Raw genomic sequence first — 26,887 nt, forward strand, 5'->3', positions numbered from 1 at the left:
CTTAAAACATCAAGATGCTGGAAAACACTTCCTGTTACAGCCTGGTCCCTGCCTGCAGCTTCTCTGACTTCCCATAAGCCTTACAAACCAGCCTGCGGGCTCTGCATTCTGGGTACCATGATGTCTGTATACACCACAGTCTTGCAGACAAGCAATTCCTCTTCCTTAGTGATGCATCTCCCTTATGCTTCATTGGTTTAATTCAAAGGCATCAGCTTTCAAATCTGCATGCAGTGGAACCTCATCCCTTTTAGAGGGCACTTGTGAATTCATTCTGAGTGAAAATACCATGTGCAGATGCCCTGAAATGTTTCAGCCTCTCGTGCTTGTCACCAGGGGTCTGACTAAGTGGTTATCAGAGGGGTGATGAAAAGAAAAGTCTGATGTTGAATTCAGATGCTTTATGAATAGGTTAGTTTATTAGGATGTTCTACCAAAAAAAAGAAAAGAAAAGAAAAAATTCTAGATTCCTAAATTCACTGGCTAAATAATAATAATAATTATTATTGTCTTTCTGCCATTTCTTGGGCCGCTCCTGCAGCACATGGAGGTCCCAGGCTAGAATCAGAGCTATAGCCGCCGGCCTACGCCAGAGCCACAGCAACACGGGATCGAGCAGTGTCTGCAACCTACACCACAGCTCACAGCAACGCTGGATCCTTAACCCACTGAGCAAGGACAGGGATCAAACCCGCAACCTCATGGTTCCTAGTCGGATTCGTTAACCACTGAGCCATGACGGGAACTCCTGGCTAAATAATTATTATTACAGACTTATTATGTTCTAGGCATTGGGCTAAACCTTGAGAATGCACGAATAATAAGACAGTGCTGTGAGGGAGCTTACAATCAGAAGAGATAGATGTGAGCACTGAAGAGCAGAAAGAGCATGATAAAATCATTTATGGGACAGTGGGAAAAGACAGGAAGATTTAATTCCTAGAGAGAAGGCACGTTAGAAAGAGTATCACAGTAGAACTACTGTGTAATCTAGTATCCAGCTCATTTAGAGCCAGTGAAAGAAGCCTCCAAAGTTAATAAAGCCATATAATATCTGAATTTATTATTTAAGGGCTGATCATTAGTAGGCCTATAAAATGAATTTTAATAACTCTTTTTATTTTTAAATTTTTTAAAAGTTTATGGCCACACCCATGACATACGGAAGCTCCCAGGCCAGGGACTGAACCCGAGCCACAGCTGTGACCTATGCAATAGCTGTGGCAACTTCTATTTTATTTTTTTTATTTTTAATGATTTTTACTTTTTCCATTATAGTTGGTTTACAATGTTCTGTCAATTCTCAACTGTACAGCAAGTGACCCAGTCCTAAATGTCCATGACAGATGAATGGATTAAGAAGATGTGGTATATATACACAATGGAACACTACTCAGCCATAAAAAATAACAAAATAACGCAACACCTACTTTAACCCACTGCACTGGGCCAAGGATCGAATCATCCCCTCCACAGCAACCGGAGCCTCTGCAGTCGGATTCTTATCCCACTGCACCACAACAGGAACTCCTAACAACTATTTTTTTAAAATAAACTTACTTCCAAAAAATTACAGTAATTTATATCCATGTAAGTTAATTTGTTTAAAGAGCTTTCTTTTGATTGCCTAAATATCAGAAAATACTGTAAGAAGAATAATTACTCTTGGCTATCTTTCTTTGATAAATATTTTTAAAAGACAAGCTATCAAATAGATTGTCTCTATTGAATATGATTTTTAAAATATTTCTCCCCATTTGAATGCTGCAAAATAATCAGCCTTCCCAATCTCATTCCATTGCAGTACAGATATAAAATTATCCAATCAGAAGTAGGAGCTCCACCAAGACTCTACCTGCAGATTGAGTTATTTCAAAGCACAATCACAGAATTTCCAAACTCTTTTACATTAGTCGCACCTCATCATGTAATTTGCTTATCAGTTTCTTTGTTTTCTAGGGATGTGTTTCAAGTTTTATTTTCAATAAATGCAATCTGCTAAAAGCGTCAAAACCTGGTGTGTTTTGCACTTAACTTGTCGATACTTTGATTAAAGATTTCCAACCTTTTTTTTTTAACAAATACAAACAAAATATGGAAGATTCATTTACAAAGAAGTTCAATGCCATTTTAGTATCCTTATATTGACCTACAAAGTACCATCCTTAAAGCCTCATACAGGTCTATTATCTAATTGATGGAGCAGGTAGCTTAGAAGAACAAAGAATGTCTGGAGTAAGGGGAAAACAAGAGAATGGAAGAAGAATCACGGGAAAGGAGGGGTGCTGGGGACTGAGCTGAGATTAGAGACCATTTAATTTTCAGCAGCTTCAAGAAGCCACCCAAATGTGTTCCATCCTCCAGTGGTACCCAGGAGCCCTGCTGTGAGGGCACAGGATGCAGGCAGTTGCACTGATGTTGAGTTTTGCATCTGCAAGGTGGATACAGCAGGTAAGGAAGGAAGGATGCTGGCAGGGGAGTAACCAAGGGGATCCTGGAAAGGTTTAGCTTGGCTAAAGAAGTCCAAGGTGGGAGTTTCTGTCGTGGCGCAGTGGAAACGAATCCAACTAGGAACCATGAGGTTGCGGGTTCGATCCCTGGCCTCCCTCAGTGGGTTAAGGATCCAGCCTTGCTGTGAGCTGTGGTGTAGGGTGAAGATGGGGCTTGGATCGTGTTGCTGTGGCTGTGGTGCAGGTCGGCAGCTGTAGCTCTGATTCGACCCCTAGCCTGGGAACCTCCATATGCTGCAGGTGCGGCCCTGAAAAGAGACAAAAAAGACCAAAAAAAAAAAGGAAGTCCAAGGTGGAAGGCACTGGAAGGCTCTCAATAAGGCCATAGAAGAGGAAAGAAACTAAAAAATCAAGGGATTGTTGTCAGCTAAGCAGAAAAGAGACACAGAGTACAGGAGACCAAGATCACAGAGCTGAAGCAGCTCTGGGGACCACCATTCCAGAAAGCGCCCACTGTGTGATAGGGGAGCAGTGAGTTGAGAAAACTAAAGGTTATCATGTGGGGTGACCGCAAGGACACTGAAGGTACCACGCTGATCATCCCATTCACAGAAACTGGGGGAGGGATAGAGATGGATGCGTCAGACACCAAAGCCTTCAATGTATAAAAGAAGGTGGGGTCAAAAGGTACAAAGTTCCAGGAATAAGATAAAAAGGTTCCAGAAATATAAGGTACAACCTGATAAATATCATTAACACTGTTGTATGTTATCTATGAAAGTTGTTCAGAGAGTAAACCTAAGAGTTTCTCATCACAAGAAAAAAATTCTATTTCTTTAATTTTGTACCTCTATGAAACGATGGATGCTTACTAAACTTATTGCAATAATCACATCAGGATGTACATGAATAAAATCATTATGCTATACGCCTTTACCTTATACAGCCCCGTACGTCAATTCTACCTCAATAAAACTGTTAGAAAAGAAAAAGGGGAGCAGGCAGAAACAAGGAAGCCTGGAGAACAGAGCTTAGGCGTCTGAGCCACAAGGGAGCAAAGATTTTTATTTCAAGATGCAGAGTTAATCATCCAAATCTAGCAGAATTCTGAACACCTGCTTCCAAACAGCAAAGAACTTCTCCAGAACCCCAGCCATCGCCGGCCGCCCCGCCCTGTGAAACATCAGATTTCCTACATCCATCAGTGTTGCCGAGCCAGCTTCATCGCCAACACGCCTTAGTGGTAAAGCCCCATGGATTCAAAGAGAGACGACTCGGTTTTAGAAACATCACCGTGGGAAAGGACAGACTCAGCTAGCAGATGCAGAAAACCCAATTACTGGGTTGCTAACCTCTGGGTTTGTTTCATGGAGTTTTACACCGAGAAAATGAGGACAGCCAACGAAAGAGACCACGTAACTTTAGACTTGAGACCTTGGGCTTGTCTAAAAACAGCAACGACCAACCACAAGAAGAACCCTCCACCTTATAGACAGACCCAGGGAGGCCAGGCACCGAGCCACCCCAGAGCTCACCCGAGGCAGGAGGGAGCTCGGAATCCCTGCTCCCAGCCTTGCCCTTGCTCCTTCTATTCACAGGACTCCTACAAGAGGTTCGTAAATCAGCCCTATGAGATTGCCCCCAAATCTCCTTCTACATAACTGACAAAATCCCCCAAATAGGAAAAACAAGAGTTTACACCCAACAGCCTCAATGTTCTCCATGAAATGATCTAAAAAACCATCTGAATGGGAGCTGCAGCTGCAGGCCTATACCACATCTTGTGGCAATGCCAGATTTTTAACCCACCAAACAAGGCCAGGGATCAACCCTACATCCTCATGGACACTATGTCAGGTTCTTAACCCACTGAGCCACAACAGGAACTCCTGAAAAACCATCTGGATTTCCATGATTCCAAGGAAGGGGCAGTGATTCCTTCAAAAGGACAGAGGTTGGGGTTGGAACAGACTATTTCCAAGGTTACCTGGCGCTACATCCCATGGCTTCATGGCCTCTGCCACAGGAACTCAGATTTAAACTGACAATCCAGGATATAAGCCCTGAAAAGCAAATGCACCACAACCCAGGTAAACTTTGGAGTGTTCTAGAACTCCCTCCTCAGCCCTCTTCCCTGCTACACCCTTCCTCCCTCCTGAGCCCAGCCCCTCTCAAGGTGGCCCTTCTGCTGCACCCGCTCACCTGCCCCCTTGCTCTCCTCCAGCCTCTCTGGCCCCTGATCTACCATGAGGGCACCTGCTCATGCCTGCCCTTCACCTGTTGTTGTGCCGCCAGGATGGTTTTCTCTGACAGCCACACGCAGGGCAGGCCACATCATTTGTGAGCCCTGGTGCAAAATAAAAATGTACATTCCTCATTCAAAAATCAAGGAAACTCTTTCCCCTTCCCTCTGTCGTTTCGTTCAACCCTTCATGGTGTCTCCTATGTTATTTAATGTCAGCTTCCTTTAGTCATGGGGATACTCACCTATGGAGTAAGTGCAGACCCCACAGCACCTGCAGTTCCACCCACACTGGCGTGTGGGGTGCAACTATCTGACCAGACCCCCACACTTGTACCCAGACCCCCACCGGGCAGGCACAGGGGAGCAGGTGGCCAAGAACCTGTACTGAGAAGGTGACAAGATGGGAGCTGAGGTTCCAAGTCCCTAGGACTTGGCTTACGAAACACAAATTCCAAGAGCCAATTATTGAGAATTTTAAGATGGCAAAGCGTGGGGCCCCACCCCTGGTCACACACCTGTGAAGTCAGGCTGGTCACACACCCATGAAGTCAGGCCCTGCCACCTGGCTCATCACCTCACTTCCTTCAGGTCTCTGCTCAAATGCCACCTTATCAGAAAGGTCTCCCCTGACCACCTGAATAAAACAGCAAACTCCCCTCACTTTATTTGTCCTGACAGAATTTACTGCTGCCTGATATATACTTACTTGGTTTTGTTTGTTTGTTTTTTTTATGGCTGCACCCACAGCATATGGAAGTTCCTGGGCCAGGAAATGAATCTGAGTCTGGGGTGGCAACACCAGATCCTTTAATCCACTGTGCAGGTCAGGACTGAACCTGCATCTCCACTGAGTCAGATTCTTAACCCACTGCACCACAGCAAGAACAATTATACTTACTTGCTTATATAGCTAACTGCTTATCTGCTGTCCATCTCTTCCGCTACAATGTAAACTGTACAGGGCAAGGGAGTTCCCTGTATTCATTGTTATATCCCCAGAGATGGATAAAGCTAGACACATGGCAGAATTATAAATGAATGAATGGTTGTCATGATGCCTGATGACCAGTACAGATTTAAAATGTTATGGAATTTCAGGCAAGGTTGAGTCTCTGGGGGATGGTTCCCTGGGATCAAAGAAGGTGCAGAGTTTACACTTTAAAGAGGTGCAATTATACACAAAGACGGCTTTCTTCAAAATGTGTGCAGAATGCTCTAGGGTCAGAGGGAAGGCTTTAGGCGGAAGTGATACCCTCGGATGGAGGGTGATTAAGACCAAGCAGATGGATGTGCTGCGCATGGGGCGGGGTGGGGGGCTATGCTCCAGGCTGAAGGGCTGGCAGGAAAAGAGGCATTAAGGAGCCTAGGAAGGATGGTGAGGGGTTTAGTCTGGTGAACTATAAAGGAGAAGGTCTGGATGCCTTAGAATAGAAAGAGAATTATAGAAATTGGGACGGCAGGAGAGAAAGCCTGAGGCATGAACATCCACATCCCCTTTGCAGGGCATGAGGAAATTGGTTTGGTTGGGGTGAGAGCCTATTTCTTTTAATAAGTCATCCAATGAACTGCAGTTCAGCAGTATCTTAAACCAGAATGTCTAAACCGATATATTCAAAATGTATGACTGCACATACATACTTTTTACAAGCCCCAAATGTTTATCTACTAGGGAATTAGAAGCAATGAAGTCCATAGCGATAATTCTCTCTCTCTTTTTTTTTTTTTTTTAAATTTCACAAGCCCCAACTACTGACTCTATGGTGATACATGTATCCTTAAAAATAAATAAATATGTATACAACATGGAAGTTAATAAATGGATACTTTCTGAAATTGATGCTTTATATTCTATGCCTAACTCTACTCTTTATGTACTTTCATGGAGTCTCAAATTTGAGTATAAGTGACCAGATGTCACCTATCAAAATTTTTACGATTGTTCCACAACATATGGGATTTTTACACAGTGCATACTTTAAAGAACTCAGTAGAAATTTCATGAAAGATGCTCCGTTTCATTCAAACTGGATAAAATGGGTAAGATAATGTTTAGAAAAGCATTATAAAAATCTTTACGTCAAACACAACTGCATTAAAAGCAAGGTCATAGAAGGTCAAAACTGTTGTAAGAGACAAAAAAAGACATTATTCACCGATAAAAGGATCCATTCACTAGAAGGGTACATGCACCAAACATGTACCAAATATTAGAGCTCCCCAAGATATGAAACAAACATTGATAAGATTGAAGAGAGAAACAGCTCTGAAAACAGGAGACTTCAATATGTTACTCTCCATAATAGATGAAAGGCTCAAACAGAACATCAGTATGGAAACAGAGGCTCCAACATTTCTACTAACCAATCATCACTACTAACCAATCATCACTACTAACCGATCATCACAACAGACACACAGAACACACCATCTGACAACAGCAGAATGTACATGTTTTTCAGGGTCACATGGAACATTCTCCAGGATGCGCTGGGCTGCAAAACACACAAAAAAAATGAACTTTTAAACCACTGAAATCATACAAAGTATCTTTTCTGGCCACAGTGGAAGGAAACTAGCAATCAACAGCAGAAGGAACACTGGAAAATTCACAAAAACAGAAACAAAACAACACACTCAAAAGAAGGGTCAAAGAAGAAATCACAAAGGAACAGAGAAAAGAATCTTAGGACAAATGAAAATGAAAACACAACATACAAAACGTATGAGGTTCAGCAAAAGCAGTGCTAAGAGGAAAATGCATAGTTGTAAATGTTCGTGAAAAAGGAAGACCTCAAAAACATGACTGTATGTTGGCAACGTCACACAGCTGAACCTAGTAAAGTTGGTTCGTGCTTATACTGGACCTTGGCTTTTCTTTTTTTCTTTTCCTTCTTACCTCTCCAAGCTTGTTAAATCTCAGTAGGTGTTTTTCCTATGGCAGGAAAAACAGAACAAAACAAAACAAAACGCATATAAAGTAATGAGCATGAAGATGCCAAAGCAGCAGCAGCTGCAGCCAGCAGTACTGACTTTGCTTCTACCAAGATCTCCAGCCAGGCCTCCCACCAAGAGGTCCTACAGTCACCCCAGCCAGACTGGAACCCCAAAGGACAAAACCAGAGAGAGACTGAATCCCCAAAGACAGATCCCGATAGACTGAGCATCTTATAGATGGCACCCCTCACAGACTGACCCCTCCACAGACTGGAGCCTCCACAGATTAAACTCCTCACGAGTTGGAACCCCCCCCCCCATAAACTGAAACACTCAAAGAACAGATCCCCACAGGCTGGACCCCTCACACTCTACACCCCTCAAAGAGCTGATGCCCCAGAGACAGATGAAGCCTCTCACAAACTGAACCTCCTAAGACCACAGAGATAAGGTCCCCAGAGAATGTTCCCCTCCCTGGAACGTAGCTGTTCAAACTGGACAGCAGGAGCAATGGTCTACGGGAAACCACTGCCTGCGGAGACAACCGCCCAGAAAGAGGAACGGCCCCTGGATGTCAACCCCTGCTGCGGCCCTTCCCTGTCCTGAGACGCCGACTCCAACCATCTCCTCACACTGTGGAATCTTTCCCTGCCGCAAATGCTTGGCTGTGGGCCTTGACCCCCCTTCCCCAAACTGTGTGACCTTCCTTTCACTGTCCTTGCCAGAAGTTCCCACCACAGACCTGAGCCACGTGTTCGCACCATGACCGTGCAGAAGACGAGCTTCTCCTCACAGTCAGGGGGCGCCATCCTGGCCTCAGCCCATCCTTCTCAGGGGCGGCTCTAAATTTCTCGTGACACAATTTGGGCTCGTGGGGTCCTCCTTCGGCGAACCTAACACAGACCCTTAAAAGAACGGACGCCTCCCCCACAGGCTGGACCCCCACATTCCAAACCCCCCCAGACGGGACTCCCCACAGACGTGACCCTTCAGAGACAACCCCTCACAGACGAAATCTCTCACCAACTGAACATGCCACAGAATGAACCCCTCAGAGACCACATCCCTGCAAAAAGGATCTCCCATCATCCAACCTCCCCCAGACTCTAGACCCCCTCAGACGGGACCCCCACAGATGGGGCCCCTCACAGACTAAATCTCTCCCCAACTGGACTCCTACAGACTGAACCTCCACAGACGGAGCCCCTGGCATCCGCACAGCCTCCCCAGTGCCCCCTCCCCCGGGTACCAGTCCTTCGGCCTGGAGCACAGCCCCCACCCCAGGCCGGGCACATCCCTGTGGCAAGTCCTAATCTCACTCCACCCACGATGTCTCCTCCGTCGGGACCTCCCAGGTGATCCGGGGCTCCCCGCACACACCTCGAGGGATGCAGTGCTTGTGGGCTGTCATGGCCCCTCCACAAGGAGAGCTGTGGAACCCACCACCGTGCCTTATGCGTCCCCCCCAGCCCCTGCCCACCCACCCAATCCTAAACAGAAGCCCTCGAGGCTCTCGACTAGAGCCCGTTGTGAGCAGAGATAAGGTTTGGGTAATTTATATGTTAATATATTAAGGTGTCATAGTCAGAAGCGCTCCATTATCACGCTTGGCTACTTACAAAAGACTTTCTATTGGGAGTCATAATTTGTGTTCTAATTAAAACTGTTTCTGGGAACACACGGTATGAATTATGAATACAATACCCACACGAAGTTAACACTGGCAACCCACAAACAGAGGGACTGTTCAAACAGCTTTGCGCAGCAGCTAATGGAACAGATAAATCATATTTTCTCTTGGAAGCTGCATATATTTTTGTGTCTTGGACTGCTCAGGAATCAAATTACCATTCTTTGAAGAAACTGTGTTTAATAATTAGTTTTCAGGCTCGGCGGGTAACTAGTTGTACATATCTTAATGCCACCCTGGAATAAAAGGAGTGTTAGAAAAATGCGTATCTCACGTGGAATATGCACAATGTAACAAACCCCAACACTGGTGAAACACGCTCATCCATTCCTCCATTCCTGGAAAAAAATTACTTAAGAAAGAAACACGATCATTGCTGCGAATGAACTGAGACCACTTTAGTGATTTCTTGTGGTATTATTTGGCAAATTTTTTCCCCCTCACAAACCACTACAAGATACAGGGCATTTTCTAGCTAGTTGTGCTTTTATGGGACCATAAATAATACATTTTTCCAGGCAAACCAAACTATTCGCACATATTATCCACAAGATTATTTTCCTTAAAAACAAACAAACAAACAAACAAACAAAAAAAACTGTCATTGGTGGGTTTTTGTTTTGGGGTTTGTTTGGGGGTTTTTGGGCCACATTTGAGGCATATGGAAGGTCCCAGGCCAGGGATCAAATGCAACCTATGCTATAGCTGCCGCAACCCCAGATCCTTACCGCACTATGCCAGGCTGAGGATTCAACTCTCATGTCTGCAGTGGCCTGAGCTGCTGCGGTCAGATCCTTAACCCACCGTGCCACAGCGGGAACTCCTCACTACACTGATTAAGTGTGTCCCAGGGTTATTCACTGGCTTGGATAAATGCTCCAACCTTTCTGCTCAGATGCTTCATGTGAAATTAGGATCAGAGCTGCTCCTGAGTTTGTTGTGAGGATTAAACGAGTGAATCAGTGTCAACCACGACTCTTTGACATGTAACCATATTAACTGAGCAAGCATTTATTAAGTGCCTGTGATAATGGCAAGCGGGGGGGGGGGTTCCTAGCAGAGCACAGGGCAGAGAGCATGTTTTCTGATGGTGACAAGTGTCAGACAGAAAAATCAAGTTGGGAAGAGGGCAGGGCATGAACGAATGTATGTGTGGCAGGAGATGGTGGGGAACTATTATTTCATGGGGGAGCGGGGAAGAGCTGATGGAAAAGGGGACATCTGGTAGAAATTCCAGTGTTTCTTTCCAATGTTTCTTTTTTAATTTTATTTTTTATTAGAGTTGATTTACAATGGCGGGTCAATTTCTGCTGAACAGCAAAGGGACTCAGTCATATATACATGTATTTTTTTATATATACACATTCTCTTTCACATCATTTTCCATTATGGTTCAGCTCAGGAGACTGGATACAGTTCCCAGTGCTGTACAGTAGGACCTTGATGTTTATCTTTTTTTTGTTTTTTGGTTTTTTTTTTTTGTCTTTTTGCCATTTCTAGGGCCGTTCCCGCGGCATATGGAGGTTCCCAGGCTAGGGGTTGAATTGGAGTTGTAGCCACTGGCCTACACCAGAGCCACAGCAACGCAGGATCCAAGCCGTCTGCAACCTACACCACAGCTCACGGCAACGCCGGATCGTTAACCCACTGAGCAAGGGCAGGGATCGAACCCGCAACCTCATGGTTCCTAGTCGGATTCGTTAACCACTGAGCCACGACTGGAACTCCTGTTTATCTTTTCTAAACATAACAGTTTGCACCTGTTAATCCTGAACTCCCAGTCCATTCCCATCCCCAGAAGGGGGGACCCCTTGTCAACCACAAGTCTGTTCTCCATGTCTGTGAGATTCTCATACTAAGTAGGTCAGAAAGAGAAAGGCAAATACTACATGATATCACTTAACATGTGGAATCTAAAATATGGCACAGCAGAACCTGCCTCTCATGTTCCCCATACTTCCAGGAGAGCATGAAGGTATCGGTGGGAGGCAGAGTCCCGAGCAGAACAAGGGTCCCTAGTGGTGTGTGGGGGGGGCATCTTTAGGGAACAGCAAGGTGGCCGGTCTGGCTGCAGCTGAGTGAAATGATGAGACAGATGTGGGCGATGAGGTCAAGGGTGACCAGGGGGTCTGGAGATCGCTGTAAGGACCTGGTCCCGTACTCTGAGATGGGAAGCCGATGGGAGTGTCCAACAGAGGACTGACAAGGTCTGGCTAACACGCTGGGAAGGAGCAGGGTCAAGGGGAGGGCTGGGCAAAGGCAGATAAGCCTTACACGCGAGAAAGTGGCTGGATTCTCGGGTTAGTCTCCAGAGAGTGACCACAGGGTTTGCCGATGGATGGGGTTGTAGGGCATTAAGAGAAAAAAGATGAGTCAAGAAGGACTTTAGTTTTTGGTCTGAGCAACTGGAAGAAAGAAGCTACTATTTGCTAAGATGAGACAGATGGCAGGAGAGGCGGGTTTTGTGGAACATTCTGGAATTTATTTGGGACCTGATGAGGGACTGGTGTTTATTGCACAGCCAAGAGGAGCTGAACAGAGAGCTGGATATACAGCTTGGGTTCGGGGGAGGGATCCGGGTTAAGGAGACAGAGTCAGGAGTTACCCACATACAGAAATTCAAGTCTTACTGAAAATATGATATAATTCAATAAGGAATATAATCTCTTTTCAAAAAAAATCATTCTGATGCGTCCTTTGAATTGCATCAGCCTGAAGCATATTTTACATCATAAATTATTATAAAAGGGGAATAGTGGAGGGGGGGGTCTCTTTATTGCCTCCAGATATTCCACAAGCTAATATTCCACAGGCAAAGTCAGACAAGAAATAAACTCTAAACAAACTAACTTTTCTTCTGTCACTTACCTCAATGTCATTTTGACCTCACACTATCCAAGGAAGAATGTTCCAAAAAGAACTACCATGTTGTATACATAAAATGCATATAAGTCAGAGTGCCCGTCGTGCCTCAGTGGAAACGAATGTGATTAGTATGCTTGAGGACGCAGGTTCCATCCCTGGCCTTGCTCAGAGGGTTAAGGGTCCAGCATGGCCGTGAGCTGTGCTGTAGGTTGCAGACATGGCTTGGATCCTGTGTTGCTGTGGCTGTGGCATAAGCCGGCAGCTCCAATTCCTAGCCTGGGAACCTCCATATGCCTCAGGTGCCAGCTCTAAAAAGACAAAAGACAAAAAAAAAAAAAAAAAAAAAGACAAAAATACCCCAAAACCAAAAAAACATAAGTCAATTATCTCTCAATAATAATAAGAAAAGAACTAAAAAAGAGAAGAATGTTCCAAAACGTAGCATTCTGGAAAAAAAAAAAAAGATATTTGTCCCAAACCCAAATAAAATTTAAATATAGACCTCCATAAACAATCAAGTCTCTTGTGCTGCAGCAGCAGAGGAACAAAAATGCTACACTGCCCAGATTCGAAATAGCAATTAGCTAAGTAATAAAATTAGGGTGCTGAGCATCCCCTATTATATCTGAGTGTCAGTGCCCAAGATGACGTTTCCTAGGAAACCAGAAACCTCCCAGGCACAAATATTGTGAAATATAGTTCCCTTCAAATGTCATGTTCTAGAGCCGCCCCAAGTATTTAGAAATGGAGCACATTCTAAACTCTTAAAAAAACAAAAACAAACCCCCAAAACCCCAACCAACCTCAAACCCACCTTCCACTGACCCAGGCAGAAAAGATCCAGGGGTCTCAAAAAAACCAAAACACAATAATACAAAATAACAATAAAGCCCACAAAATCCTCAAACCAAACCAGAGCTTTTCCCAAAATTATATTCTGATACAAGAGTTTTCCATCATTGCTTTTTTTCCTTCTTCCTTCTTTCTTTTCTCTATTTCTTTCTTTTCTGCTATTGCTTAAAAAACAAAAAACAAAAAAAAAACCCACAAACCTTACTGATTTACATAAAAAGAGGAGGAGAGGAAGGAATAAGAGAGAGGTCAATTTGAATTTTCAAAACAGCTAACATAAAACATTCTAAAGAAATACAATTATGACATTAAATTACACTTAATATTTAAGACTAAATTGTCAATGCTTTTACCAAATAGAATTCCTTTGGGGACCAACCAGAACTAATGTGAATTGCAGATGGCATGATTGTTTAGACAGAAAATGCTAAGAAATTCACAAAACAACTACAATAACCAGTAAGTGAATATAGCGAGGTTGTAGGTTAATGTACAAAAATCAATTGTATTTTTATATAATAGTAGCAAGTTACTGGAAAAATGAAGTAGAAACTCATTTACAACAGGATCGAAAAAATATATTTCAGACAACTTACAGAATGGGAGAAAATAGTTTCAAACGATGCAACTGACAAGAGCTTTATCTCTAAAATATACAATTTATACAACCCAACAGCAAAAAAGCCAACCACCCAATGGAAAAATAGGCAAAAGACTTGACTAGACAGTTCTCCAAGGAAGATATACAGATGGCCAACAAGCACATGAAAAAATGCTTCACATCACTGATTATTAGAGAAATGCAAATCAAAACCACGAGGTACCCCCTCCCACAAGTCAGAACGGCCATCATTAACATGTCCACAAATAACAAACGATGCAGAGGGTATGAAGAAAAGGGAATCCTCCTGCACTGTTGGTGGGAATGTAAACTGGTACAAACACTATGGAAAACAGTATGGAGGCACCTTAGAAAACTAAATATAGAACTACCATATGACCCCACAATCCCACTCTTGGGCATATATCTGGACAAAACTTTCCGTGAAAAAGACACATGCACCTGTGTGTTCAGTGCAGCACTATTCACAATAGCCCAGACATGGAAACAACCTAAATGTCCATCAACAGATGAATGGATTAAAAAGATGTGATATATATACACAATGGAATACTACTCAGCCATAAAAAAGAACAAAATGCCATTTGCAGCAACAGGAACTAGAGGCTTTCATCCTGAGTGAAGTACGTCAGAAAAAGAAAGACAAATAGCATATGATATTGCTAATATCTGGAACCTAATATATGGTACACATGAACCTTTCCACAGAAATGAAAATCATGGACTTGAAGAACAGACTTGTGATTGCCGAGGGGGAGGGAGCAGGAGGGACTGGGAATTTGGGATTAATAGATGAAAACTAGTGCCTTTGGAATGGATAAGGAATGAGATCCTGCTGTATAGCACTGGGAACTGTATCTAGTCACTTATGACAGAGCATGATAATGTGAGAAAAAGAATATATATATATACACACACGATATGTATGTATGTATAACTGGGTCACCTTGCTGTACAGTAGAAAATTGACAGAACACTGCAAACCAGCTATGACGGAAAAAATAAAAATCACTAAAAATATATATATATATATTTCAGCATAAATTCAACAAAGATATGGAAGACTTACATGCTAAAAACAATAAAAATTTTAAGAGAAATGGAAGATCTAATTAAGTGGAGAGACTGCTTGTGTTTAAGGATTTAAAGGTTCAATTTTTTAATTGCCAATTGTTCCCAGAGATAGAGACTGAATACAATCCCAAACAAAATTCCCATAGCATTGTGGGTGGGGGAATATAAGCTGATTTTACAGTTTATATGAAAATGCACATAATCTAGAATATCCAAAACAATTTTTAAAAAAGAATAAAAAAATTAAAAATGACACTTGCTGATTTTAAAGACTTGCCAGAAATGCAAATGAAAAGCACTATGAGATACCACTACACACCCACTAAAATGGCTAAAGCTGAAAAGACATTATCAAGTGTTGCCGAGAATGCAGGACAACAGGAACTTGACGTGTGCTTTTGCCAAAAATGCAAAATGGTAAGACCGCTTTGGAAAACTGTCTGACAGTTTCTCAAAAAATTCCACATAAAAGTTCCTCCTCCTCATTCTGCTCCTAGGTCTTCACCCAAACACAGGTCCACACAGAGGCTTGCGATGAAGGTTCATAGCAGCTCTATTCCTAAGAGCCCTCAAACTGCAAACAACCCTGTGTCTACGCAGCGTAAGCCCTGATAGTTGTTTCCCTTTGCGCAGCGCAAGCGCCTGACTTAAGCTTCAATGACAGAAGCGTCCTCTTCAAAAAAGGTGATCTCACATACACACGCTGCCCGCCACAAGACCAGATCAAGAGTCAGGACCACTTCCCACACTCAGGCCCCTTGTTTTAGAGATCTTGGTTGATTTCAAGAAACAGTTGAGCTACTTGGTTGTTTCTCTTGTTCTCAGTCTAGGGGTCCAATGAGAGCTACAGCTACCAGCCTACACCACAGCTACAGTAACACTGGATCCGAGCCGTGACTGCGACCTACACCACAGCTCATAGCAACAACGGATCCCCAATCCACTGAATGAGGCCAGGGATTGAACCCACATCCTCGTGGATACTAGTCAGATTTGCTTCAGCTTCACCACAATGGGAACACCCTCTCTTCGCATGCTTTAAATTTCCACTGTTCTATTTTAAATTCACCAGCAAAGAAGTGGGCCATCGAAACCCCAGTACCCCTCCCTGGGCCCCAATAAAAGCAGAACACCAATCTGTTTCTCTTTCCCTCCTCTCTCTCTCTCTCTCCCTACCCCCCCACCCCATCCCTCCCTCCCTCGCTGTCTTCTCTCCCCCACTACACTACAGGGCCCCAGGTGTGCTATGTAATTTCCAGGTCTTGTAAGGTACACACCTTTCTCCTTTCAAAGTTCCCCAATGGTTACTGCTACGGGCATCCTGCAGTCACAATGAGAACCGCAACAAGGTCCGGCCACAACACAGGTCATTGCCGATAGGCTGAGACCAGCACAAACGAGTCTAGCAAACACGGTAAGTGGATAGAATGTGAAATACCCACAACGAAGAAATACTACTCGGCACTAAAAGGAACAAACTTCAGATCCTGCTAGTATGTGGGTGAATGTCAACAACTGTGTTGAGCGTAATAAGTCAGACCCCAAAGTGGCCTTCTATACAATCCCACTCACATAATATTTTCGAAGATGAACAATAATCTCTGAGTGAAAGTGGCTGCCTCCTGGGTGGGGAGAAGGAAGAGAGGACCACAAAGGATCTCAGGGCTGATGGGAATATTCTGTGCTTGACTGCAGTGCTGGGTCTCTGATTCTCTCACATTCATCACTGAAATGTTCAGTTTCGATGGGTGTCATTAATTGTATGTAAATTATAGCTCAATAAAGTTGATTTTTTAAAAAAGTAATGAGAACCAATGAGAAAAAAATTTATACACGTGAACAGCTTGTAATTAGCGGATCCAAAGTTTGGGTTAATAGTGCCTCTCAACTGCTTAATCATGCATGGAAGCAGTTTTTTCCAAACATTCACGGCCTCTAGCTCTGAATTTTGTGATTAATTTGCCTGACCAACCTCATACGGTGACCCCTGCAAGTGAATTCTAGCCCGATTTCTCTCTGCATTAACACAACTTCTGAATGAGTGCAGTCCATATGAAGGAAGTTTGGGGACAGTTGCAAAAGAGAGGAGAGATCCAAGCTAGAAAGGCTCCGTGAAGGAGTGGGGACAGCCGTGCCACCATACGACTTCGTTTCCAAGTTCATCCCGATCCAGTCACTTTCTTGTGCTGCCAACCTATCTTTCCATACGCTTCTGCTGGTTAAGTACACAATCAAGTTGCTTAGAAAGGCAGAAGTCAAATGTACTTGAACTTTATCTCGTAAAATTTAAAACCACCTGCAGAGATAAACTGATGGACAAAATGATCTAATTCCATAAAGGAGTCTGCACTGAGGACCTATTATTTGTGACGGACTATTTCCCACACGTTTTTCTCAATGAGTATTCACAACAGCCCTCTATGTAAATATTACTATCATGTAAATTTTTTCCATTAAGGAAACTGATACTGAGAGAGGCCACATTATTTCCTCAAATTCACCCAACTAGTAAGAGGCAGAGCTGAGACCCATACATTTGGGGTGCTTTCCACTGATTTTTTTTTTTTTTTTTTTTTTACTGACAGTTCCATAAACAGAGAACTTAAAGCAAGTGAATCCACACAGCTTTGGATTCAAATATTAATACCTTGTTTTTTGCATCACCCATTAAAAAAAAAAAAGCACACATTTAAATATACTGCTGACAGTTTGTGGGGCTTCTTCTTGTTACCAAAGTGTCCTATTTTCCCATTATTTGGGGTGGTCGTTATTTGGTGGCAAAGTAATTCACCTGCTACTTTAAAAATAGATTCTGTATAAAACAAAGTCATATGAGCTCTGGGGAGTCTATCAGATTTGGGGAGAGCCACCACTTTCTAGGAAGAACCAGTGTGGTAAATCATATAACGGAACAGCAAGGAACTAGGAAAAATCACACTTATGCCACTGAAAATCAACACGGAACCAGCAGTAACTGCCCGTCTCATGGTTGAAACAACACACAAATCTGTGAAACTGCTGCTCATCACCCACGACTATCATTTGTCAGAGAAAAATCAAATGCTTCCAATGGGGACACTTTTTAAAATGCTTATACAGAAAATGTCACTATCTGCTAAAAATACATTCAAGATAATGAAAGATTAAATAAATACGTTGATGAACATGTGCTTACATCCTAATATGATTCCAAGTTAATATATTGTTTAAACATGTATAAGGAAAAGGAAAATAGATGAAAAATAAATTGTTAGCTTGACACTCAAATCTTCCAAATACCTCTGGAAATCCAAAGTCTGAAAATCATTCATAAATAATGAAATTTAAGTATATTTTCTGAACTTCGACAACAATCCTCTTTGGTCATTAAGCTCATGAGCACGGATCCAGAACTGACTCAGGTCCTGGTGAAAACACACCACTCTGACACAGCTTCCATCATTTAATTACAACAAATTCAGGCCCAGGAAACTCCTACAAGTAACATCACTTAGAATAAAGCATTTGTGTAAGTGAGGAGGCTAATTTTATCTCACATTGAAGAAAAAAAAAAAAGAAGAAAGAAAGAAAACCACGTTCAAGTAGAATCTCTACGTAGAGATTCAGCTTTTTTGTTTCCGCCACCGTCTAGTCATCTCCAGAATTACTGGAATGCAGAAGTATTCTAAAGGGGGTGATGAGGTCATAGTCCGATGCCAATTATACGTCTCTTATATCTGGCACGGATCACATGTTTATTTACCTGCCCACAAAGGAGTGGAAGGGAAGGGACCGAACACTTAGCTACCATCTGCTGCCCTCCCCCAGGCTCCCCAGAAATGAAGACAAGGGTAGGAGTTGCTCCTGGAGACAGGAGCAGAGTGTACTTCACAGCGGGCCCACGGAAGTCTTTTCAGGAAGCCCCATTTGGATCCCGCATGTTAAAAAACAAAAGAGACAACCTACATGTAGCCCTGCAATAGTGGCGTCAGAGTCCATCGTGAGGACTCTAGGTTTTCAGTCTGGTCCAGTAGCTACAGATGAGACCAAGTAAGGCCTGCAGCCTCCTGTGTCTGGCCCACTGTCTTTAGATGGACTCATTCTTCCCCAAAGCCCCAGAGTTCTCACCCTGCCCTGTTAGAAATAAAGCCCACTTGTTTATTTTACCAGCCGGCCCTTTAGGCATTTGAGTTTGCAAACCCTGGTTGTGCACTCATCAAGGAAACAAGGTACTTACAGCTGCATGACCAAGTACAAGTGATTCGGGCTTTCATAAATGTCTTCCAGGGCCACAATGTTTTCATGCTTAATCCTGAAACAACAAAAAAAAGCACATATACGGAATAGTTAGTACAATGAGACTTGAAAGCTTTTTTTTAAAGTAAAAAAAAAAAAAAAAAAAAGAAAAAAAACAGCAGATGTCATTACAGCAGAAATTTCTAAGATTTTGAACTTTTTTTTTTTTTTTTTTTGTCTTTTTTTGCCATTTCGTGGGCCGCTCTCACAGCATATGGAGGTTCCCAGGCTAGGGGTCTAATTGGAGCTGTAGCTGCCGGCCTACACCAGAGCCACAGCAACTCGGGATCTGAGCCACGTCTGCAACCTACACCACAGCTCACGGCAACGCTGGATCCTTAACCCACTGAGCAAGGACAGGGATCGAACCCGCAACCTCACGGTTCCTAGTCGGATGCGTTAACCACTGCGCCACGACTGGAACTCCCGATTTTGAACTCTTTAATGTGACCTTTTTAAGACTCCTCTCAATCTCGTCCGCAAACTTTTCCCCAGACCCATCTTGCAAGGAACTTTTGTCAGGAAAGAGCTCTTTTATCTTGTCACTAGTCTTAAACTAGGCACCTCCATGCTCGACTCATCTCCAGTCACAGCATGCCTTTCAAATTTTTGATCACACAATAACCCTGCCTAACGTGTTGGTTCTTTCTATAGATCAAAGAAGTAGAAAAGGAAGAATAAGGAGGGAATGGATGACCAGCTCTCTTCTCTGGCTTCCCCTTCAGCACTCCTGCAAACAAACTGTGTGAACACGACAGCATCTAAGGAAAGGTCACAAGCCTACAGTAGGGGATGGCAATGACTCTGACCCCTAAGTCAGTGGTCAACTGAGATGACTTCCCTTTCTCCTTTAAAAGCTTTCATGGCCAAGCAGAACCTTCAGAGATGGTTTGCAGGGGACACTGAGTCCACCCCCCCCGCAGATTGCTATTACTGATTCATGTATATCCCAGCCTTCCCATATTTATTTATATGAATCCCAGGAATGGGCCAAAGTCCCATCATCTTTCAGAGCCCAACGTCAGATGGCAGAGCCCCAAGAAGAATTTAATCACTCCCTCTTCTGTGGTTTCACAATGACCACAGACTGGTTTAAACAGTCCACTATATGCAAATCCATCCCCATAACCGACTAGATGTCCCCAGGAACGGTTTCGTTGTCATGTTCATGACTCCAGTGTAAACAATGGAAAACCAGACCCACTTCCTCATTGAGGTTCTAGTTACCATCACCAAGAAAGGGCAATTCAGTCCCCCAGCAAACTAGACTGGTGCTACCCCAAGGGTGGTTCCCAAATTGGCGGCACCAGAATCTCCTGGGAGACAGTGAGAAACGCAAATTCTCAGGTAAGGCTCCACCACCGAGAATCAGAATCCCTAAGGCTGAAGCCCCAGAATCTGTTTTAACAAGATCCTCAGATGATGAGTCTGCACAAAGTAGAGCTGGAGAAATTCTGTATTAAACCAGCCTTTCTCAAACGTCAGTGTGCAAACAAACCACCTGGGGTTCTGGTCCCACTGCTGGTCCCCACTGCACATTCTGCTTCAGTGGGTCCAGGGAGGGGCCTGAGAATGTATGTCCATCAGGCTTGCAGGAGTTGAAGGGAAGGGACAGATGCTGCTGGTCTGTGGGCCAGCCACGCAGGGAGCAGCAAAGTCCTAACTACACAACCCAGGAGAAAGAAACAGCCTAGTTCCAGCCCCCGATCTACCGATTAGGAATAGCTTCTGCTCAAAATGTAAGGCTTGATGTTTATTTAAAGCGGTTGAGAAAAAAATCATTTCATTACTCTGGGAGCTAATTAGCTCTTTCCACAAGCTTTCTCTCTGAAATGACTGCTGAGCCATTTAAAAGCAAGCATTTAACGTGCAGATTCCTGTGAACCTTGAAAGCAGTGCCTGCATCGTATTCATTGTGTGCCCTTAGTACCTAGCATAGAGCTGCTCGATAATGTTTGCTGAATGAATATATGATATTTAAGGCTTTCGCTACTGAAGAGCCATAGTCATTATTTATTTAGGGGAAATGGAAGCAATTTTCTTAAGTGTGTGATGTCTTCCCCTCAAGAGAAGTTTATAAGGTGGAACAACTGGAATATTATCCTCCCTTTGAGCAGATGAAGGAAGAGAACAAAATAATTAACTGAGAGGCAATGCCTTGCTTTGATTGCTACAGCTCTTATTAGTCGATGCAGCCTGTGTGAGAGAAATGGGAAGACATGATATCACATTCACATTTCACCCAATTCCAATGTGGAGGCACTAATTATTTATTTGTTAGCAGTGGTTTCTGTGGTCCCTGAGCAAAAGAACAGCAGAAACATGGCATATGCCACCAAGTAAACGATGAGAGATTAATTTGGGATGGCTGAGATCCTAGATGTTCGTGGAATTATCACTACTGGATATACCTGGAAGAATATGACCCAACACAGTAAACAGCATATGGATTTTCCCTCCCCCCCCCCCTGCCTTTTTAGGGCCACACCTGCTGCAGATGGAAGGTCCCAGGCTAGGGATCAAATCAGAGCTGCAGCCACTGCTCTACACCACATCCACAGCCATGGCAACACTGGATCCAAGTCTCATCTGCGACCCATAGACCCATCTGTGACTTGTGGCAATGCTGGATCTTTAATCCACTGAGCAAGGCCAGGGATGGAACCTGCATCCTCATGGACACTATGTCAGGTTCTTAACCTGCTGAGCCACAAGAGAACCTCTGTATTTTTCTCTTTTTTAATTAAAAAAAAAAAAAAGTCACTGGACTCAATCACTCGGGCACAAATATTTTCAGTGAAGTTAATTTGGGAGTTGATTAAGAGCTTAGACTTACGGGAATGTGAAAGGAATGGGGTTTCTATGTAGAGCTGCCAGATAAAATGCAGGGCACCCAGGTATATTCAATTCTGGATAAACAATGAATACTTTATAAGTATGTCCCCAACATTGCACTGTTGTTTATCTGAAATTCAAATGTAACTGGGGGCTAGATCTGGCCACCTTGGGTCCATGAATCACCGTCCATGAGCCTCCAAACTGGGCTTAGTGGTTTGTACCTGGAGTCAGCTCCCTCAGAGGTTTAGCCAAGAAGACAATTTGAGCCCTGGGCTAGAGCCATTAATACTGATTCAACAATATACAAAGACTCAACTAGGGAACAGGCACTTGCCCAGCCAGAGTAGGAGACTCCAATAAATTAAGAATATAAGTCCTTTCTTTGGATGCCAAGGCAACAGAGAAATTAAAAAGTCTATTTAACCTGCTGTGTCTTTCAGGGATTCTGACAGTGGCTGAAGTGGCATTGCTACTGACGACCCCTCTTAGTTCATGAATCCAGCAAGCAAGCGACTGTCACTTTCTGACTTTCTGCTCCATGTCTGGGAGAATACATGAAACAAAGAAAATAAGGTTTTGCCCTCAAAACTCTTATCACCTTGATGGAGAGACCCATGAAGCAATTAAGGAAGAATTAAATGCTATACTCGGAGTTCCCATCATGGCACAGTGGCAATGAATCCAACTAGGAACCAAGAGGTTGCAGGTTCGATCCCTGGCCTTGCTCAGTGGGTTAAGGATCCCTCTGTCATAAGCTGTGATATAGGTCGCAGATGTGGATTGGATCTGGCGTTGCTGTGACTGTGGTGTAGACCAGCAACTGTAGCTCCGATTAGACCCCTAGCCTGGGAACCTCCGTATGCTGTGGGTGCAGCCCTAAAAGACAAAAAAAAAAAAAAAAAGCTTATACTCTTCAGAACTGCTGTTAAGTCCAGAGAAAGCAAGGCTGTGGATCCGAATCAGGGAGACAGGTTCAAAAAACAGTGGAGGTGGAGCTGGGTTGGGTAATGTGTGAATAAGCACACCAGAAATTTCAAAGAAGTCCTAAAATGGCCTCTTAAATGTCTCTTAAGAAAGGTGGCTTGATTAAACTTATGTTAAAAAGTGACAGAAGAAAACTTGGGGCTCCCACAGCTGTTCTCATGTACTTTATTCCACCATCAGATTCCTTAAGATATAAAAAAGCTAACTTAAAATTTTAACATCATTTCAGCACCTAGCTTGTCTTCACAAAATGCCATGTAAACACCCATCTACACACACCTCTGGACGCCCGATGCGGGGAGCCGAGAAGACGCAAAGAGCCGAGGAAGGGAGCTTGTCTGAATGGTGCCATTCCGAGGACAGACTCCTAATCAGAAAAAGGGACCTGTCTGAACGGGGCGTTTCCAAGGTTAGGTTCCTAAATAAGGGGATGCCTGGCTGCACGGCGCAATTCCGAAGACAGGCCCCAGAAGACAATAAGGCTTGCCTGCTGACTCTGGTGGCGAACTGAATTTTCCAGGAAGCAATTTCCATTTTGCGTTGCTGAGTGGGGATTATTTCATGGATAACTTAGTCTTTTCTGTTATTCACTTGCTGTTCAGGTTTTCCTCAGTCTCTCCTGATTATTTGCTTATTAATCTCATTTCCCACTCTTATTTTCCTGTAGTGATTTGTGATTTAACAAAATTACAATAATAAGAAGAATTTCATTCTAAAGGACTTTCCCCTATTTAAATCCAACTTAATTAAAACCATAGTGTTTATCTACTAACTAGTTATACAGTAAACTTTAGAGTTAGGATTTTATTGAGGTCTATAGATGTTAGACATATATTATTCATGACTAAAAGAAACCCAGCTATGAGTTTTGTCCTTGATTTTAGAAACTTTTAGTGGAAGCTAGCTAAGTTGATTTGTATTTTCTCACACTGTCTCCCTGCCAAGGACACTATGAAGACAGACACTAGTCTGAAGACAAGATTTTGTGTGTCTGTAACTTCTTCAGCTTGGGGGAACTGGCTGGCCATGAGATGGTTTGTGCTGGGTCTCCTCTTTCCCACATGATATGCTGTGCCTGTCTGTCCTTGAATTGTACTCACTAAACTTAGTTAAACTGAAGATTTTAGACCATGACGTAGTGCTACTGTACCATGTGATCAAAAAACAAAACCTAACAGTTAACCAATATACTTTTAACACTATGATGTAATCTGTAGTGAAAAACTGTCTATATAATCAACCACTTATGCTAATAAAATTTGAGCAGTCCAGCGCCCTGAAAGAAGGGACAAAGAGGCGTCTCCATTTCTTTCGCCGACTCTGTCCATCTCCTATCAGGATGTATACACCCTGGCTGCCGGACCTGGTTGTTGGAGCTGGCCTCCGGCAGCCCACCAGGGGCCAGGTACACAACTAGGAATCACGAAAGGGACATGTCAGCCCTCGTGGAGCTCACAGAGGTGGGCATCCAGCTGCAGCCACACGCATCCCAGCCAATCCTTCTTATGTTTGTTAGAAATCAGCCTCGTTATAATCAGTGGACTCTCGGGAGCAACACAGAACAAACATACACCCTCCTCTCATACATCCTGCAAATATTTGAGGAATGTAATTTCCCTACTTAGTTTACCCTTCTTATCACCAACCAATTCTCCTCCAATATGGTTTATGGTCCTCTCATCATGTTACGGTCACTCCTGTTTGTTCAGATTATAGCATCCTGAACTGAAAGTAAGGATCTCAGTATAAAATACAGCACCAAAAGTAGGGTATGAATAACTATTAACCATCATGAGCTGGATATCAAACTTTCAGAAATAAAGCCTAGCTTTAGATTCATTATTTAGGCAGCTGCACAACTGTTGGCATATAGAGTGTAAGCTCCATGGAGGCAGGGATTTTTGATTATTTTGTTCACTACTGTCTTCCCAATGCTAAGAAAAGTGCATGGCAGGTAGTACTTCCAATACCTATTTCTTGGATGGATGGATGGATGGATGGATGGATGGATGGATGGATAAATGGAAGACTATAAAGTTTGTCGATTAAATAACAAGGTCATTTTTACCTGAACTTCTACCAAACAAGATCTCCTTTACTCAGGACTGACCTTTTGAGCTTAATGTCTTCATCTTAGCTTCATAAAATACAAGCTTTTGGGGTCCATGCAATGCTTTGGGTGACTGGATGTATCTGGAATTTTGATTCTCTCTCATCTATTACATTTACTCCCCTCTCAACTGTGGGCCACCTGCACACTGTGTCGGTACACATCCATCCCATAGGCCTTTGTCCAAATTTGGCGTTAAAGTCTTAAGTGGGAAAGTTACAGGCCAGACCTCCATGGTTTTCTACCAGAAACCCCCATGAAGAAAACCAAGATATTAATCAGCTGGTTTCAATGACTGCTGGGTTGCAAACCCAGAGGTACTATGATCTAGCCCATGTTTTATGGGACAACAATTAGATGTATTGCTGAAAGGGCACCTCTCGGTTTTACACACCACGTAATACTATTTGAAAGGGAAATGGATGTTTGGGAAGATTTGTTCTTGGTAAACCCATGGTGACTCCTAGCAACAACTACAGTCTTTACTAAATGTTATAAACCAACTGCTTAATTTACTGTTCCAGAACTTTGCTATGCACTGGAGTCAAGCTTCTCTGTCTATACAGCTCATAGTCTACCTTTCTTATGTTTGGAAAACCTGTCAATAGCTCTCAGATTGTTTTTTCACACATTTCACCTATGACTCTTTTGTGATGAATGCAATGTCCTTAGTCCCCTAGGATATAACACATCTAAAACTAGTGAACTAATTTTATAATTTTCTTTAGGCCCAACTTACAGAGCCATTTACTGAGTGTTAACGATGTGTCAAGACGCACTAAGTACTTTTAAGGATTTCATTTAATATGGCAGTCCTACAAAATAGCTATCATTCTCCCCATTTTCAAAGGAGGAAAACTAAGATCCCAAGAGGCTAAGTAAGTATTCCAAGGTCATTCCAAGGTCAATGGAATTGCTAAGATTCTATTTCCCAAGCCCCTGGTGAAGCACTTATGCTATAACTTCATATTAACTCAGTTTCAATGTGAATATCAGGGAGTTCATTTAAATTCAAAGTTGATAGAAATTATAACACCTAAAATCAAGGTATTAAATTTTATAACTAACAACACATCGCAAGGGCGAATAAAATGGACAGAGGAAAGAGGTGGGGCATCTCAGCCACAAGCAGACGGAAAACCAAGGTTCTGTTAACCTTGCACAGGTACATCCCTGTAGGTCATCACTCAGATCTCTCAAAAACACAGCCTGCAGGACCTTCATACATAAGGAATGCTCACCTCCAAACAGCAAACAAAGTTTTAAAATATGAATAATTCAGAAGAATAACATCACTCTGATGAAAAGAACCTCACTTAACTTTAATCACTTATCTCCCACGCCCAAAATAAACACTGGCTGGTACTTCTACTACAAAAGGGTAAATGGTTTAGGCGGTAATCGACACTGAAATCTCCATAATCTCCAATAATGGACAGAGGAGGTGGATAGGGGTAGTGGGCCCAGGCAGAGAGAGGGAGAGAAAAGCTGAGTGGGAAAACAGCATATGGACACTGAAGCAGGCTTCTGCCTGCATGGTTACTGACAGCCAAGCCAGAAAATCCCAGAAAGAGCCAGGAAAACACTTTAAAGTTAATTCATGCAAAAAATCATGCCAAATGCCTAAGTAGGCCCCATTCCAAACCCCCAGGCTGGAGAGAACATCAGGACCCGGAGGACAAGGCATCCTATTGAATACACATGCTCCTCCGAAATGACCGTGACATCATTTCTCCCTCTGGCCTAATTCTCCACAGTTCAAAGAGCCACACATTTTGAATTCCACATAAAATGAGGAAAGTTAGAAAAACACAAAAGAGAAGGTCCAACATGTGGGGCTGGTTTCACCCCATCATGGTTCCCTGATCTGGAGGGGCTGAAAACCACGGCAGTAATTAATTATGAACATTACGAGAACTATCAGAAGGAACGGCAACAAAACACCTTT

At 43.1% G+C, this 26,887-nt stretch overlaps 1 protein-coding gene across 9 annotated transcripts in view; it reads right to left on the minus strand.

Moving 5' to 3' along the window:
* The window catches only part of CAMK1D (calcium/calmodulin dependent protein kinase ID), a 430,651-nt gene that overhangs the window by 140,479 nt on the left and 263,285 nt on the right, over window positions 1-26,887 (minus strand). For all 9 annotated transcript variants that reach the window (XM_021063979.1, XM_021063982.1, XM_021063978.1 and 6 more), the window contains 1 exon segment: window positions 18,949-19,023. In XM_021063979.1, the coding sequence (XP_020919638.1) occupies window positions 18,949-19,023 (75 nt within the window).

Source organism: Sus scrofa, chromosome 10, assembly GCF_000003025.6.
Source record: "Sus scrofa isolate TJ Tabasco breed Duroc chromosome 10, Sscrofa11.1, whole genome shotgun sequence".
Taxonomy (NCBI): domain Eukaryota; kingdom Metazoa; phylum Chordata; class Mammalia; order Artiodactyla; family Suidae; genus Sus; species Sus scrofa.